At 32.4% G+C, this 19,351-nt stretch overlaps 1 protein-coding gene across 1 annotated transcript in view; it reads left to right on the top strand.

The window, feature by feature from the left end:
- Positions 1 to 19,351, top strand: part of LOC126733882 (coatomer subunit beta) — a 68,849-nt gene that overhangs the window by 42,210 nt on the left and 7,288 nt on the right. The window contains exons 12-13 of the mRNA XM_050437314.1: positions 10,173 to 10,381; positions 10,449 to 10,634. Of these exons, the coding sequence (XP_050293271.1) occupies positions 10,173 to 10,381; positions 10,449 to 10,634 (395 nt within the window). The remainder of the gene's footprint in view (positions 1 to 10,172; positions 10,382 to 10,448; positions 10,635 to 19,351) is intronic.

Here is a 19,351-nt window from a genome sequence, read left to right as displayed (position 1 = left end):
AACTTTCCTCTAATTCTTTCAAAAACCATGAAAACTCATTATAGTTGGTATTAATTTCGCAAATATTAAAGTCGATAGTTAAAAAAAAATTAAATAACAAACATTTGGCACCTATATTCTCTTTAAAGCCGACAAAGGGATCTCTTTTTGCATAAAACAGTCAGATATGCAGATGGTCGAAACGCCCCCATATAATTGCAATAAGGATACAATCAGCATCCAAAGGCTAAAATATTTCTCTCATCTTAACGAATTTCTATAAACATAAACATTCCTATCATTCTAGCTTTTAAAACTATGCTTATACACGTAGAACACTCATATTATTGAATAGAACACTCATAAATTGTAGGAATATATAAATGCTGTTTTAAAAGTACAATGAAACGAATTAAAATCGTTTTAAGTATCAGTTTTTATTTACAGTTCAGCCTATTTAAAAAAAGTAAATAATTTAAATTTGCAATTGAAACTTATACAGGGTGTCCCATTAGTGCGATAACGGACGATAGCTCCTTACTTTACTGTCTAAGGTGCATAACATAAAAATATTTTTGGATATACAGGGTGATTCATAAATGTGATATGATACACAACTTTTTTAATTTAAATGGAACACCCTATATTTTATTGCATTTTTGGATTGCTTTAAAAATTCTGCATACCTTTTATCAAGCATCGTCTATACCAAAACTTACCCGTTTGTGAGATATTTAATATTTTATCAAAAAATCGACGTTTGCACGTCTCCACAAAAATAATTCACTCATTTATGATCCTACAAGCCAAATCTTTTGTAGGTTGTTAGTGCATACTTACACTTACTTTATGGTCCTATGAGAATTTGATAATATTCTACAGGGTGTTCGCAATACTCTATCCAAAACCAAAAAATTTGTATCTTAAATTTTTATCAAAAAATTTTATTTATCTTATTTTTTTCAAATGGAATGACCCATATTTTTTTATCTTAAAATGTTCACAATGTGATAAGCTTTCTTTTTTGTTAAGCATGTCCTATACCTATCTGTAAATCCACTGTTACAGAATCACATGTTTTTATGTAGGTACCTACAGATTATGCAAGAATTATCTGATAAAGATTTTGCTAAACGTTTAAAGACGTTTGAAAAAAACAATTTATTAAACCTTAAACTTTAAAAATAGTGAACGGAACGGATTGAAAAGCATTTTTAAATTTGGCATTTTATTATCATTAAATTACAACAAATTTAATGATACCAAAATGTACAGAAAAGAAATTTTGTTTAAAATTTACCAAATAATAAAATCTTAAAACTAATCGAAAAATCAACAAAAAAATATTCCTTAAATAAAAAAAATTAAAATTGTGAACAATAACAACAACAAATGACTAAACCAAAAAGGTATGTACATTAAACTATAAATAATGTTCTACATGTCCACCCTGGTGTTGATCACACAAACGAATTCGTTTAACAAAAGAACTGCTTACTTTCTGTAACATTTCTCTAGTATCTTTTTGAAAAACATTCCGAATTCTTTGCTTCATGTCGTTTTTGGTGCTAACAGGCCTTTGATAAACCCGATTTTTCACAAACCCCCACAAAAAAAATTGAGTTTTGTGAGGTCAGGAGATCTGGCCGGCCAAGCAACTGGTCCTCTCCTGCCAATCCATTTATTTCGAAAATGGTCATTTAGATGGGCCCTCACAACACGGCTAAAATGAGGAGGCGCTCCATCTAATTGTAGCCACATTCGTCTTACTGTTTGTAACGGTAAATCATCCAGCTCTTCTTCGAATTCATTTTGCAAAAAATGTAGAAAGTTCTGACCGTTCACTGCCCCATCAAAGAAATATGGTCCAAGAACCTTTGTCCCAATGATACCAGCCCATACATAAGTGACCATCTATGTTGATGATCCAGTGGTATCACATGCCTTGGATTTACATCGTTGTAATAATGGAAGTTGTGTCGGTTTACAAATTCATTTTTATGGAATGTCGCTTAATCAGTGAACAACACAAAGTCAAAAAAGTCCTGTTGTAGTGGGATTTGATGCAAAGCCCAGCGGCAAAAGTTTCGGCGATTAGCAAAATCTTGATCGCTTAATTCTTGTACAAGCTGTACGTGATATGGATGAAATTTATGTTTCCGGGTGATTCTATTAACAGTGGATTTTTTTAATGTCCAACTGCCTTTCAATTTGCCTACAAGAGACATGCGGATTTTCTACTAGGGCTTGCATAACAAGCATTTAATTTTGTGGATTTTCCCCTGTTTTTTGTCTTTGTGACATTTCATAATTTAAATTTCCAGTTCTTTCAAATCTCTCCTTTAGTCTTTCAAATGCCAATCGATTTAGATGTCATTTCGCATCCAGATATTTTTGTGCATAAACTCTGCTTGCTAGTAAACTATTTTTCTCACTTGCACCCAAACAGTAAATCATTTTCACCATATTATCCTCTTTCGAAAAATCATTTTTAATGCAAAAATGTTTCGCTATAGTGATAAACTGACAACACTAAATCTTCTGTCAAAGTAATTGCTTGATTTTTGTGCAACTGTTATTTCCATGGCCAACTAAGCAAACTTCTTTTAAATTAAATTGTGGCGACTATTGTGGATTTTAAGGGCGAAATTAGGAAAAAGTGTAAAAAACTCGATAACTATTACAGATAGGTATAGGACATGCCTAACAAAAAAAAAGCTTATCACGTTGTGAACATTTTAAGATAAAAAAATATGGGTCATTCCATATGAAAAAAATAAGATATGGTTGTTTACATTTTTTGGTTTTGGATAGAGTATTGCGAACACCCTGTAGAATATTATCAAATTCTCATAGGACCATAAAGTAAGTGTAAGTATGCACTAAGAACCTACAAAAGATTTGGCTTGTAGGATCCCAAATGAGTGAATTATTTTTGTTTTTGTGGAGACGTGCAAATGACGATTTTTTGATAAAATATTAAATATCTCACAAACGGGTAAGTTTTGGTATAGACGATGCTTGATAAAAGGTATGCAGAATTTTTAAAGCAATCCAAAAATGCAATAAAATATAGGGTGTTCCATTTAAATTAAAAAAGTTGTGTATCATATCACATTTATGAATCACCCTGTATATCCAAAAATATTTTTATGTTATGCACCTTAGACAGTAAAGTAACTTTGTATAAAATTTTTTTTTTGTATCACTGTATAAGGAGCTATCGTCCATTATCGCACTAATGGGACACCCTGTATAGTAGGTAGGTACTTAAATCTAAGATTAAAATAAAGCTACTAAAATAATTAGTGAAAGTAACATGTTTGTATTTTTAAAGTATCCCAATCAATAAAAAATTGTAGTACTAACTTTTATATTCTTGGTAACTGTTCCATCGGTCCAAGAGGAAATTTACTCTTTTTTTGTGTTGAAAGGACTTAAGGTTGGATTATTGCTGCTTCCTGGCTGAGAGATTATCTGTTCACAGAGTTGGTTTTCTGTGGGCTGTTTAGTTTTGTCCTGATGTTACTGTAACGTCACCTGATTCCAGTTTATGTACAGCGTTTTTCATTTAATATATGCTATTTGGTTTTTTTTCTCGAACTAGCCTTAATTGCTCTCTCAGGAGTTTTTGCGTTTTTCAATATACCAAGCTTAAGAGTGTAATTTACCACTTCAATGGAGAGTGGTCGTGGCGTCCCTCCCAATATCGCTCTATCCAAGGTAAACGCAGGGTTGGCAAAAATCTGGGTTTTTGTATGCTCTGGGTGGGGTTTTGGTTATTTGTGCTGGGTTTTTGTGTTTTTCTTGGGTATTTGTTGGCTATTTGTCATTTTCCGAAACTCTAACCTTAAATTATAGAAAAATAACATTAATTTTGAAGTTTTGACTAGACTGGTTTTTTTTTTGGTGTTGTGTTAAAACTTTACACAACACTAGTAAAGTGTTGTAATAGTAATAAAACAGAGTGTTTTAGTGTGTTTCTTTTTGATGCGTAAACTAAAAGTTAAAAGGTGAGTTTTACTTTTTTTAAACTATAAATATTTTCAGCATGGGTTTTTCTTGCTTTTATGGTAGAAAAATGTGGATGGTAATACAACAAAAACAAACCTAGTTGAAGTTATCGTTGAAGATATACAACTTGAAGAAGTGGTAAACTCAGGAAACGATATGAATAAAAATGACAAGATGGAAAACGGATGGAAGACTGTAACACCATCACAACAGTCTTTTGATAGTCTTTCATCAATACCATTCACATCAACACAAGGGAATTCTGTGTCTAAAAATTTGGAGGCTGATCACGAGGTCATCAACATCTTGGATGGATCGTCGGAGATTTCAGACAGTGAGATTGAAATGGAGCAAAACTTGGAGAAAGAAGAAAACGAAGTTAATAAAGGAAGGGTTAAAAAAGGTGGGGACTATTACGGAGGGGGTCGTCACAAATCTGTGGAGTGGGAATATGTGATTCGATTGACAGATGGTACACTCAGGATTAAAGCACATCTTGGAAAGTGTTCGTTGTATCTGGAGAGCCAGGTAGTTCCTTTGCGATTATCAGATGATGACAATAGTTCTTTTTCCTCGTGCCCTACAACAGAAAGCACAAAAAAAAACAGGAAAAGGCCAGAACAAGATAGAGAATCCCCCCAATTGATTGACAGTGACGGTGTTACAGTTACAATGACTCCTAAAAGAAGAAAACAAACAGTTTTGGACAAAGTAGTCGTAAAAGCATCAAAGGAAGAAAAACATAAGTTGGACCTCAAAATTGCAGAATGTTTTTATACATGCAATCTCTCATTTTCCACAGTTGAACATCCATCTTTTATTGAGATGATCCAATCCCTTCGACCAGGTTATACACCCCCTAACAGGAGACAAATTGCCGGAAACTTGCTGGATGAAGTTTACGAGGTTTATGAAAAAGAAATAAGGGAAGTTCTAATGCAGACCGAGGGAAATAGACCAGTTACTCTGATGTTGGATGGATGGTCTAGTGTTAGAAACGATCCAATTATATCGACAAGCATTCACACCGGAAATAGTTCTTTTTTGTTACCTTCATTAGATTGCGTCGATGACAAAAAAACATCTAAATATCATTTTGAAATCGCTGAAGGTGCGATTAAACAATGTAAGGAATTATACAATAAAGACGTTTTTGCAATAGTAACCGACAATGAAAATAAAATGAAGAAATTTAGAAAAATGGTTGCAGAGAAATATCCCTCTATACTAACCTATGGATGTAATGCACATTATTTAAATCTATTGGAAAAAATTGTTTCGCCACAAACTGTCCTCAAACACATAGTAGAAATACAGACATATATCAGAAACCACCATAAACCTTACGGAATTCTTAAACTTAAAGGGGGTTTAATGCCTCAAATTCCTAATGATACCCGTTGGAATTCGCAGTTGGCCTGTGTAAGTACCTTTAATGCTAACTACCTAATGTACCGAGAAATTACAAAAGAACATCCAGAGTCTCTTGATCAGCATATTATAAGAAAAATTGACGACATTAATTTATACAAAAATGCACTTGACTTAGAGCAACAACTACAGGCAGTTGGTACTGCCTTAGATAAATTGCAAAGTGACCAAACTACTCTCGCCGATGCCGTCACCATCTGGCTAGATTTATTAAACAAACCATGTCTAAGCCCCTACATTGAAGACATTAAAAAAATATTTGAGCAGGCAATACAACCCTTCCACTTTCTATGTTTTTTAACTGATCCTAAATATATGGACAAAAACCTAGAAAAAAAAAACCAGGATGAGGCAGAGGCTTGGTTACTTGAGAATCACGAAGATTTTTTCCAAGGTTATCTATTATTCCGAATAAAGGATGAAGATATTTATCAATTATCACTTTTTAAGGAAAGCATGATAGAAAACATGTCTGCATTCAAATGGTGGTCAATTGTAAAAACTAAGATTACTTCTACAGCTCAAAATTCAGATTCAGATTGTATTTTGATGAACATGGCCACATTTTCGAATCTTTAGTTCCTATGGTTTGGTGTGGACTGATCTTCGGAATAAGTTGCTGCCAGATAAGGTAGAAAAGCTAGTAAAAATAATTAAAATGAGTCATTTTAAAAAAGAGAAAAAGAAAAAGTTGTTTTAGGTGTTTAATTTAGTTTCATTTTATTCCTATAATGAATAAGGCATTTTGTTTTTGTTTTGTTTTTTTATATTTTAATGTAAAAATTGATTTTTTGAAACTTAGAAATAAGAATATTAAAGACTGGTCTATTAGTACCTTTCTGTTCTGTTTCCAATTGAAATTATTTATTTAATGTTGTTCCTCACGAAAAAGTGAGAAACCCGATTTGTTGATAAAACTTAGGAATAAGAATGTCATTATATTTTGATATTTTGTTATTAAATACTATATAAAAAGTATCAATTTTATCTCATTTTTCATTTTTTTTAAACATCTCAAATTCTTTGGGCTTTTGTATGGATTTTTGTATAGGTCGTTGGGTGGGTTTTTGGCACAAAAACCCTATGGGTTTTTTAAATGGGTTTTTCGTTTTGCCAACCCTGGGTAAACGTCTCTTATATAATTGGAACGACAGTCAATCTTTAGTTTGCTGTTATATCTAATATCTAGCACACCCTCAATATCTTTTATCGAACTTGAGGCTTTTTTGACATCGTAAAAAATAATACTATATTTTCTTGACTTTTTTCTACGTCAGATAGTCGCTGTTTAAGTTCCTTATTTTCCAGTTTTAACAAATCTTCTGTAGTTTCAATTTCTTTTTTAATTTCTTCGTTTCCTAATTTTATTTGCTCTTGTATAACTTTATCTTGACTAACTAAGCCTTGAATCAAATTGTACAAATCTTTGTTGGTAATAATTTTCTTCTTCCATATGAAATCGATCTCGTATAATTTTAAACTGTGACTAAGTACGAGTCTGTATGCCAGTTAAAGTGGATACGATTTCAAATACCAAGCGGTATCATATTTGTAAATAAATTTTCCTATATAAATCCTCTTATTAATTATATGGTAATTAGGTAGAATACTCACTCAGAATTTATACTTAACATAAAGTCAAATAATTTGCATTGGTTAAACAAATAATTTGCTTAGGGCAATTTTTAATTTAATGGTTTTTCGCTTTAAAGCCATTACTTATCAAGGGTTTTAAATGGCCATCAAGTGTATACCTAAATTGAATTATTCCGAACTCTTTGGTATATCTTAGCCATACGTAGATCGATTTACTAGTATGTTACCTAAGAGCTTTAAAAATGCCTAAAAATCTTTTTGGTCAGGCTAAACCACTTTATATTTAGATTTACTTCTAAGAAAGGGGTAAAACTAACTGAAAACCTTTACTATTAACTAACTGAAGTTAGTTTTTTCGTGGCACCATTATTTTAAATTCATTCGATATTTGTTTTTTTACACCTTTCAATTCGTGCGTGCGTGGTTTCTGTTACACTTAAGGTGAGTATGACCTCATCAAAGAAATTTTTGATCAGTTGTCTTAAGAGTTGGTTTTTTCTGAATAGCATACAGACACATAACCGCCATACCCATCGGTTTAGTTCTCCGCACGTGTCCGAATTATGTTATGACGTGCTGAACGGTCTCAGTTAAGTTCATTAATTTACTATAAATACATAATGCAATTTAGTCAGATCCTCTGCCTCCAATAAGTTCATACCACATAAAGTAAACATACGATTTAGTCGATGAACAGCCTCAAATAGTAAGATTGTAGCCTGATAATTAACATTGACATTTAAAATAATATACTATGTAGATAAATTTGCAGCACGCAGACCTCGTTGCAAATCAAAGGCCATTACTCTCTTTGTTTCATTGTTTTTAAGCTGTCTGTTTGTTCTTTCATAAGATATCAAAAGCTTGGAGAAAATTGTGTTGGTATGACTTCACTGCATTTTGACAACAAAAAATTCCCATAATCGAATGAAAGAACTATGCAACCAAAAATTTCGCGCGGAACTCTTTTTTTACAATAAAGAAATTAACATTTTTTTAATTAAATGCACTTAAAATATCGACATCAAATTTCTTTAGATTTTTTGTCAAAAAAATATGTCACACTTATACCTTGCAAAAAAAATATATATAATTGTTTCATTCAAGATTTTTAATTTAAAGCAAAATATATAAATTATTTATTTAACAGAAGAAATAAAACAAAAAATAATCTAACAATTAGGTTCGCAATCTTATAAAGGTTACACTAAAATATTCGAAAGAATAATATAAATAATCAGTAGAAAATTAATGCCTAAAAAGTTATTGTTCCCAATAATTTGAATGAAATTATTAAATGTTTGAAATGCATATTTACTTATTTTTAATATTCGTGTAGACCACATAAAAACAAAATATGACGAAAATTATTTTCCTGTGTTTACTTGACGCAAATTCAACATTATTATGTTAGTCATAGTGGACTATCGCCAAGATTTTTTTTGACGTTATGTGTCAAAAAAAAACATTACAAGTGGGGTGTCATTATTTTAAGAATATTATTTTTTATCGATTATAAAATGAGAAAATGAAGGCACAATTTCGCGTCAAAGCGAAAGTGACAAATAGTCGAATACTTGATGAATCGATTTACGTTACATATCTACATACCAAATTTAATTTGTTTTACTTAAAACGTTATTTTAAATACTAAAATACTTAAAAAGTTCTTTTAAGTATTTTAGCCATCACCTAGTATTAAATTTAAGTGTTAATATTAAACCCTCAGTATACTGCTTAGCTACATCTTTGTGACTTGTGTCGTGGTTCAGGGGCTTGTAGAACTGTCCATGGGGATGTTCAAGATGCCCTCACAGTGATCTGCCGTAATAGTACTTTCGTGCTATACAGGGTGTTCCGTTGATCATGTTACAAACTTCTAGGGCAGATAGAAAACGTCAACAGAAAAACAAAAGTTTATATAAACATGGGTCCGAAAAAGCTTCCTCAGGAAGCTAGAGCTCTTTGAAAATAACGTTTAAAAACTAGTTTTTTTTTAATAGCTCCGGAACTACTTTAGCTACCGCAAACAATTTTGGAAGGTAAATTATTGTTAGTACGTTTATTCTTTTGAACCTACTAAATAAAAAAAATATTTACCAGGGGCTTCAGAATCAGGGGGGTATTTGGTAAATTTAGGCCCATTTCTTTAAGACTTTAATTTCTGCCCGTTTGGGCATTAGATTATGATGTTCCTATGCTTTTTACATAAAAAAGGTGCTCTTAGTAAAAGTCGGTAAATGGTAAATATCACCGTTTTTGTGAAAATTGACGAAAAGCAAGTTATGAGATACAAAAATGAATTACCTATTATTATTAATAAACAAATAAAAAAAAATCTGGCGTAAATAAAAAATAAATGTTTAAAAAAAGTTAAGGTAGCCACTTTATTAAATTGGTACTCAAATTAATTAACTGTCACTTTAATTACCTTGAGGCATAAAATGTTTAAATGATTTTAAGTGTAATAAAAAACCAACAAATTAACAATTTTAAAAACGTAAACAAATTTTATTAAAGATTGGTATTACAAAAAAATAAACTTAAAATATTAATTGCTCAAAATGCCGACCGCCACGATCAATTTACCTCTTAAAATTGGTTGCGGTAGCTGGTAAAGTAGTTCCGGAGCTATTAAAAAAAAACTAGTTTTTAAAGGTTATTTTCAAAGAGCTCTAGCTCCCTGAGGAAGCTTTTCCAGACCCATGCTTATATGAACTTTTGTTTTTCTTTTGACGTTTTCTATCTGCCCTAGAAGTTTGTAACATGATCAACGAAACACCCTGTATAATAACGATATGTGAAGGATATTTAGCGGTTATTTGTAATCATTTACCATTTTTTTAGTTTTTTTTTAAATTACATATTTTTATAGTTTTCTCCACCAATAATCTATTTTGCGATTGTATTGTCATCAAAGGTGCCGCTGAACGCTCCGCTAAACACAAAATTGAATTTTGGTGGAGGCAACTATAAAACATTGTTTGGAACATGTAATACATCTGTTTTAATATAAAAAACTTATCGTCCCTCATAAAAACTCTTTAAATAAAAAAATAAAAATCTTTTTTTTATATATATGAATAATGATTGGATGTCTGGCTTTATTTATTTAATTTTTTAATTATCGAAAAACACCTTTTGCTTTTCAGGTTTCTCTGATCCAGTCTATGCTGAAGCCTATGTTCACGTAAACCAATATGATATCGTATTGGACGTGCTTATTGTCAATCAGACCAATGATACCTTGCAAAATTGCACCCTAGAATTAGCAACATTGGGCGATTTGAAATTGGTAGAAAAACCGCAACCGGTAGTTTTAGCTCCTAAAGATTTTTGTAATATTAAGGCTAACGTTAAGGTAAGCAGTTGTTGTTTTTGGTTTGTTATCAATAATTTTAACAAAAATATATCTTTTCCATTCTTAGGTAGCGTCCACGGAAAATGGCATAATATTCGGCAACATTGTCTACGATGTAACTGGAGCGGCTTCAGATAGAAATGTCGTTGTCTTAAATGACATTCATATTGACATAATGGACTATATAGTGCCTGCGTCGTGTACTGATTCTGAATTTATGCGCATGTGGGCCGAGTTTGAGTGGGAGAATAAGGTGAGTGCCGCAATTTTACTTTTCTTATTTTTTAATTCATTAATAAAAAAAAAAGATTCGTTAACTTGAAACTGTTAAATTACTGACGTATATATATAAGATATATACAGGGTGTTCATTTGAAAACTTCCCACCACGGATTTATCGAAAACCACTGTTTAAAAAAAAAACGGCGAAATACGTCAAAAGGTTTGTCAAGGGAGACAACTTTCTAACCTAAAATTACTTCACCCCCTTTTACCCTCTGCCCCCCAGGGTCATCCCCTTAAAAATTTTAAATGGTAAGGGGTATCGAGTAATAGCTTGTTTAAAAGGTCTTTCGAAGTCTTTTATTTTGACGTTTGATTTTTTTAAATCGGTCGATTCATTTTCAAGAACATTAGAAAAATCTTTGTTTATCTTAATTTGTTCAGATAGAAAACAAAAACATGAAAATATCTGTTTTTATTTCAAGTGTTCAAAATGTTGGCCGTTGTTGGCCCAACAATGATATAGGCGATGTTTAAATTCCTGACGGACATTTTCAAAAACATGTTGTGGGATATCATGGCTGCCGATGATGCGTTGACGAAGTTCATCTAAACTTTCAGGTTGGGGAGTAAACACAATAGATTTCAAATGACCCCATAGAAAAAAGTCTAATGGCGTTATATCAGGAGATCTAGCAGGCCATTCTATAGGCCCCCTTCGCCCTATCCATTTATCTGGAAACTCGTCGTCTAGCCATTGCCGAACGGGAAGAATATAGTGAGGAGGAGCGCCGTCCTGCTGGAAATATATTTCAGCCTCATTAAGTATAGGGCTTGATGGTATTTTCCAACATATCCAAATAAATATCTCCATTTAAATTTCCGTTAATAAATAATGGCCCAATCACTTTATTTCCTAAAATGCCTGCCCATACATTAATTTTTTGAGGGTACTGGGTATGCCCTTCTACAAATGCATGAGGATTTTCATTGCTCCAATATCTACAGTTATGCTTATTAACAAATCCATTTAGATAAAATGTGCATTCATCGCTGAAGCAGATAATCTTTACATGAATAGTATTATCATTAATCGCTTCAGTCATTTTTTCACAAAACTCAACTCGCCTATCGAAATCGTCCTAATGAAATACCTAATGAAATACCAGTGGCACCAACAATTTTGCGTAATGAAGATCACGTTTTTTATTTGCAACAGATCCAGTTTCAGTAAACTTAGTAACAAGGTCCAAAACATACCTATGCGAAGTTATCTTCTCCGGATGTCTGGGGTTAAACGTGACGGCAGTTTGCACAGCACATTGATTTTGGGCACCATAAATTAGAATAATTTCCACTCTTTCGGCTAGTGTGTAAACCATTTTGGAAGTAAAACCTTCAATTCAACAAATAAATGTTCACTATTCCAAGACTGTCACAAATGGAACTGACAGCAAAATAAATTCTTTATTTTCCTTAGCAACTACAAATAACTAAGCAGGTATAACAATAAATACAGTTCGCCCAGGATAACTGTGTTGATGCTGCCCCAAAAACCCGAATTACATCAACAGCAAGAAAAACTTCGCTGAAGCTTTGAAAAGAGTGCCCACACCGGGCCCAGTGTCCGGGAGGACAGAAACAGCAAAAAAACCCGACCTGGGGGCCAAACAGACTGAAATATCAGTACAGCAAAATACTCTTTTATCTCTTTTATCCTTGCCGGAGGACGAAATTAATCTTAAAATAAATAATCTAATATCTAAACTTAATAAACTAACGTCAAATCCAGCTTTAAAATTATTACTTTCTTAATCTAACTTTTACTTCTCCATTAAATAAAAAAAAATAAAAAAACATATTTAAAAAAAACAACACATAAATAAATAAAGCACAACACCGGTCCAAAACCTACGACCTGGGTGGGCGTGTCCTAAACCAACGTATCCAACCAATCCCAGCCGCCCACCCAGTGTATAAATATAACCTACGCTTCCTCATCCTAGTCAGTCCGTCCCCGCTTTCCGAGCCATTAAAAGCTAGAGCACCTCGATGCGACCCAGAAAAGAAAAGATAGGCGCCAAAAAAAAACATCAACAACAAACTAAGTCAGGAAACCGGCAAGAGCCCAGTTGCTAGCCCGGACGAATTCAGTGCAGTACAAGCTGTGTTAATCTTCAGAGTTGCTGTTTATGTTGGTAGTTTTCGTTTGAATTATAAACGAATCAATTTTACGTATTGAAATTATAAACGAATTGTAGATTTGGCAAACCCTAACGGGCAACATTTTGAACGCTTATTGAAATAAAAACTGATATTTTCATGTTTTTGTTTTCTATCTAAACAAATTAAGATAAACAAAGGTTTTTCTAATTTTCTCGAAAACGAATAGACCGATTTAAAAAAATCAAACGTCAAAATAGAAGACTTTGAAAGACCTTTTAAACAAGCTATTACTCGATACTCCTTGTCATTTAAAATTTTTAAGGGGATGACCCTGGGGGGCAGAGGGTAAAAGAGGGTGAAGTAATTTTAGGTTAGACAGTTGTCTCCCTTGGCAAACCTTTTGACGTATTTCGGCGTTTTTTTTTTTAAACAGTGGTTTTCGATAAATCCGTGGTGGGAAGTTTTCAAATGAACACCCTGTATATGAGACACTTAAATGATGTATTATATTCTTGAGATATTTTTATTTTTTATTAAATCTCACTTAAAGGTTGAGATTTTAAAACTTAATAATGCTACAGAAGTAGATGGTTTTGAAAATATATGTAGCCGAAAATTATTATTAACACAGTATCTTGCTGGGGTCATATATTGTATTATCAATAATGTTGGGGCTTGTGCAAATGCAAATATTTTACCAAAAATAATATCAACCTCCAACTATGTAACAGTTATGGAGGACTTAAATGTTAATTTTTTTAACATCAGTAATCTAATATCCAATATTTTTTATGCTTTTGGTTTCACTCAGACCATTGATGAGGCTACAAGGGTCACTATACTCTATTTCAGAAGTGTGTAGAGCAATAAAACCTCATTAGGTATGCAAAAGTGGTACCCGGTGATCCACCAATATTTTATGCCACTACCTTAGTTGGGTATTAGTTTCAATGTAAAATTCTTTCTTTTCGTTGATTGCAGGTAGTGCCACCCGGTTTTGGGTCAATTTATGAGTTTTGCCCATTGTTACCCACTGATAAACATTGAAAACGGTTCGCCAAAGGCGTGCAACTGGGACTTGTTTTTTACCTTATAATTAATGTACTTAAATGCTATTTTATTTTAGAAAGTTACTTTTGTTTAAATGGAATAATATATTTTTTTCACAAATTTATTGAACATAATATGTAGAGTAAAACAGTTGAAAATGTCACTTTTGGATCTGGCACTTTTTGAACAGTGTATAACAATTTTAAATTATAATAGATTGTAGTCTTCTTCGTCATCTGACGAACTGTCATTACCTCTTGACATTATAATTAAAGGATCGACTGTCTGATCGATGAGGTTGTCAAGATCCCACATTTTGTCCTCTTGCTTAATTACATGCTGGACTGCTTTTCGCCAATTCTCTGGTGTCGCTTCCGTAATGGCTTGATCAAACAGTAGCTTAACATCTTTCATTTTAAAAGTCGTGTTTTGTCTTGCTACAAATCCTTTTACCTGCGCCCATATCAGTTCTATAGGATTTAGTTCGCAATGATATGGCGGTAAGCGCAGAACAGTTATATTATATTTTTCGGCTATATCTTCCACGGCGTATTTCATGAAACGAGTTTTGTGTAAGTTTGCTATTGCCAGCAGTTCTTTTTTTATCAAATTTGCTTCAAACGCAATACCTTTTGCAGTCAGCCAATCGATAATTTCTTGCTTTCTCCAACTTGAAGTTGGCGTCTTCTCTATTCGCCGTGAATGATAGCTTGCGTTATCCATAACCACCACCGAATTAGCCGGAAGAAATTTTATCATTTCACCAAAATAGTCCTCGAAAACGTCTGAGTTCATGTCTTCATGGTAATCTCCTGTGCGAGTCGACTCAAAGGTTAGCAGACCTTCTTTTAAAAATCCCTCTTCGCTTCCAATATGTGTGATTATAAGTCTTTTTCCTTTTCCCGAAGGTACTTTAATACCCGTAGACAGGCCTTCTATGAAAGCTTGGCGAGCACTGGTTATATTTTTGTCTTGCCACATTTTTTGGACTATATAACCTTCGTTAATCCACGTTTCATCAAGATAAAAAACTTTCCTTTGCTCCCTGCGGTACTGCTTGATACTTCTCAAGTATTGTCATCTCCAACAAACAATTTCGTCGCTCTCCAGTAAAAGTGCTTTGCGGTTATGCTTTTTCCAGGCAAAATCCATATTTTTTAAAGTTTTCCATAAAAGTTTTCTACTTATCAACGGAATACTGTCATCTCGGCCAAGCTCCATTAAAATTTTGTCTAGGGTGGGTATTTCCTTTTTAAAATAAAAAGAGTGAACTTTTCTTCGAATTATACATTTAGCATTTTCATCAAGGACTTTTGTAGGTCGTCCTGGCTTTTGTTTGGGAGATTCCACTTGACCTGCTACTTTTCTTTCCCGCAACAATTTGAAAATGGTGGACTTTCCAATTCCACTCATTCGAGAACATTTTTCAACAATTTCTTGCACAGTAAAACTAGGGTAATCGTGTTTTATGCAATCATGTACATTTAAAATAATAACTTTTTCACTCAGCGATAGTGGAGAATTTTTAGTACATCTTTTCGTTGGACTGAATACCTCCATTTTTTAAATATTGGGATAATAATATTGTGATTACACTACAGCGTAGCAGTGACTACTAACGTTTAAAATATGATTTAAAAGTATTTATAGTCTGTACATATTACCTGACCCCATTTTTGCATGTTACAAAGCGTTAAAAGATAGGTACCTATACAAAAGGATTAAAAGTATTTATTTAGTATTTAATCTCTTTCAAAATAAAGGCATTTAATCCGTGAAAATTAAATTCATAAATATTATAAGTACCTGCGCCTATGAACTACCACGAAATGTAGCCAAACAGAACGGAATTCCCCAGTTTATTGCTCTATACACTTCTGAAATAGAGTATAACAGAATATCAACACTGCTAGATCCTATATTTTTTAGCGATGCAGATGCTGTTGTGGATGTTGAATGAATTGAATGAATTTCTGCTACCGGTATAAGCGACCATAAGCTGGCATTTTAAAATATACGCGTACCAAATTTAAAAAGTGTCCAGAAAATAATATCATTCCGCAGGTACAAAAATTTTAATGAAAACGTTTTCAATGCGGAGCTTGTACAAATACCTTGGGATAATATATGTTACATGCCAAATATAGATGACAAAGTACAATTTCTTTCACAGAACCTAACAAAATTATTTGACAAACATGTAACGCAAAAAACCGCCCGCGTACATAAACCGCCACCACCTTGGCTTACACCAGCTCTAGAAGCTATATTAAAAGATCGTGACAAGGCTAACTTAAAATATAAAAAATCAAAATCATTAGCTGATCTCAAAGCTTATAAGCAGGCTCGAAACTTTGCTCTTGCTTCTATTCGAAGAAAAAAAAAACACAATATTTAAATTTTGGAACAGCAAAAAAACAAGTTGTTTTGGAGAAATCTAGAATATGAATCTAAATGTAAGTTCAGAAACCTCTAATAGGGAATTTCCACTTGACTGTATTAGTCCTGATCACGCAACTGACTTTTTTTTGAGTGTATTTGAGAAATCAAATAAATTAAAAAAAAAACAGCTTTCTATAATACAAATAAACTTAGGCAAAAAATTAATTAGTTTAATTGGCTTGAAGCTTAAGGAAAGGGAAGCTTGAGTATTTTTTCCGGAGGACTGGAAGAAGTCCATAATATCTCCTGTTCTAAAGGCCAGAAAAGTAACTGCTGTGAATGAACTTCGACCTATAAGCCTCTTGCCTGTCCTATCTGAAATTCTTGAACGAACTGTGCACACACAAGTATTAAATTATCTAAATCTTAATAGTTTACTTCCAGTTCATCAGTCAGGCTTTAGGTCTGTTCACAGTACTACTACTGCTCTTTTGAACTTAACTCACAACATAATAAGAGCATTGACATTGCAGTTCTTTTAGTCTCCCTGGACTACTCTAGGGCTTTTGATAACAGATGGGACCATGGGCTAAACTAAAGTATCTGATCTTTGGTGAAACTTCTGTGTCCTTTTTCAGGTGCTATCTGACAGATAGTAACAGCGCGTACAAATTGGTAACAATTTTTTTTCTGCTGAGACAGTAATATCTGGTGTAATACAAGGGTCTATAATTGAACCACTTTTGTTTCTTATATACGTTTTTGAAATATTTCGGGTAATCACAAATTCAAAAAATCACAAAGCAGAGGCTGAAGCATCTCTTAACGAGGATCTTAAATCTATAAATGATTACTCAAGTGAACATAACTTGAAGATAAATCCTGACAAAACAGAGGTACTTGAACAGAGGACTCCTAGAAGATAGGTTGCACTTGAAACTGGGTGATCCAAATTTGGAATTTTCTACATATTATGCGAAGAGAAAGCTTTTGTAATGTATAAAGTATGAATATGAAAGTTCTTTATGTAAACCGATTTATTTTATACTTTAAGATTAGGAAAAAACTCTGTGAATCTCTAGTCAGTTTTTTTATTATTGTAATATAGAAGGTTGCCCCTGTTTAGATTTAGTTACAAAAAGTCGCCTGCAAGTTATACAAAATAATCGCTTCATATTTGGTCTGAGGAGATATGATAATGTTTCAGCAGAATTTAAACAATTGGTGGTTAAATATGTTGTGTGTGGTAAGACATCATTATGCTACTTTTCTCATAAGGTTGTTAAATGTTGTTGAATATTGCTATATATTTGAGAGAAAAGTGAGTCTTTCGAACATTCATAACTGTGAACTTCGTGATGGAAATCATCTTACTATACCGCAACATCATACAAAACTATTTTAGAGAGGTTTTACCTATAATGCGGTATCTTCAAATAATGCCTTGAATCCCTACTTTAGTAATATCAGTTCAAAAGTTTTTTAGGTCTGAGTTAAAAGCTTATTCTCTTAATCTGCAAAAATACTTATTAGAATACTTTAATCATTATGAATTATATAAACTTTTCAGTTTTTCTTTGATTTAAAATAGGAATGGTTAAGAATAAGCCTAAGGCTAAAATTCGCCATTTGTATTCCTTAACCTTTATATATATATACTTATGTAAACAGATTATATGCATGAATAATAAAAGACGATTTATTATTATTATTATTTATGAAATAGTTAATTTACACCTATTGCTATGAAACGAAAGATAATTTTGTCTTAATACCGAACATGGTTGGATACACCGTCGGCAATTGGCTTTCTTGGGTGCCGAACCCATGCATTAAAATGATACTCCAGACAGCAACTCATAGTCAATTATTGAGGAAAAGAAAATAAAAAATCCAAATCTCCACTGTTTGGTAAAAACTTTAATTACCTCGACACATTTAGGCTATTGTATCTAAAAAATTATAAAACAAGAGCCTAAACAACAGTAATGATAAAATGGTACTGTATACAGTTAAAAGTAGCCGCTATCACCGGGTGTGATATGTATGTTTGAGCGGTGAACCTACTGGGGTACGCCAAAAAAATTAATACACGAGCTGCTGCTTTAAAATGATTTTGAACCAATTCATTTAAACTCACCTTTAGACCTTTCTTAGCAACTCCGATCGACTCCAAGGTAAAGTGTCCAATTTTTTATTAAGACAAAGCCGGACAAATGAAATGAAATAAAACAAATTTAGGTACATATATTTTATTGTATACATGGATCTACTTGTACAAAATTTATTTATATGAATTATTGGTAACTATAAAAATATTTGTAAAAAAATATGGTGAATAGGTGATATTTTTGATCTGCTTGAATACTTTGCAATAAATTCGGATCATTTATTGAAATGTGGAATTGGTCAAATTATATGGAAGGGAGAGCGCAAATTCTACAATTTTAAAAATATTTTGATAAGGAATATTATTCTATTTAAAATGAAGGAATAACTGTCATTTTTTGTCGGTTTCCACATTTGCAGACAACCAACATTTAATTTTTTCATCTGTAAAATATCTCTTTACAATAAGAAAAAGATAATTTTCGCAAATATTATTATTCGGAAAATTGTTACTAATATATTAAAACGATTTTTTCACATATTCCTATAAAATCTCCTTTTTAAATGTTACAATGAAAATTTTTAATATCTTCGAATTGAACTGTTCATTCTTCGAGATATTCCAATCAGTTATTATAAAAATGTTGACAGTTTTCAGAACATCAGGTCGTTGATAGTAGACGGAGATGATACCTTGTTCTTCCAACCTAGCAATCTAATTTCGAATAATTAAAGGAATGTAATCCTTATAGTTCTTTCTCGTAATTTTGTTTTTAAATTATTGGTTTTATTTGATACTTTCGTAATTGTAATTTTGTCCCTTCAATAATTTTTATAGCATCGTGAAATAATGTAGCTTGGTTGTGGATGAACTGAAGCCAAATTTGTGTTGTGTCATTTTCAAAAAAGAGCTGCAATATTCGTGGACATTTATATTGTGATAAAAAGCCTGATTTTAATGGTTCGATTATTTTTAAAATATTTTCTCTAGCTGGTAAAAGAGCCATCGAGTTTTACTGTAACCCAGAATTCTTTTATATT

This window comes from Anthonomus grandis, chromosome 3 (assembly GCF_022605725.1).
Source record: "Anthonomus grandis grandis chromosome 3, icAntGran1.3, whole genome shotgun sequence".
In the NCBI taxonomy this organism is placed as follows: Eukaryota; Metazoa; Arthropoda; class Insecta; order Coleoptera; family Curculionidae; genus Anthonomus; species Anthonomus grandis.
The sequence above is the reverse complement of the archived record's forward strand: the minus strand, read 5'-3'. Positions and strand labels throughout refer to the sequence as shown.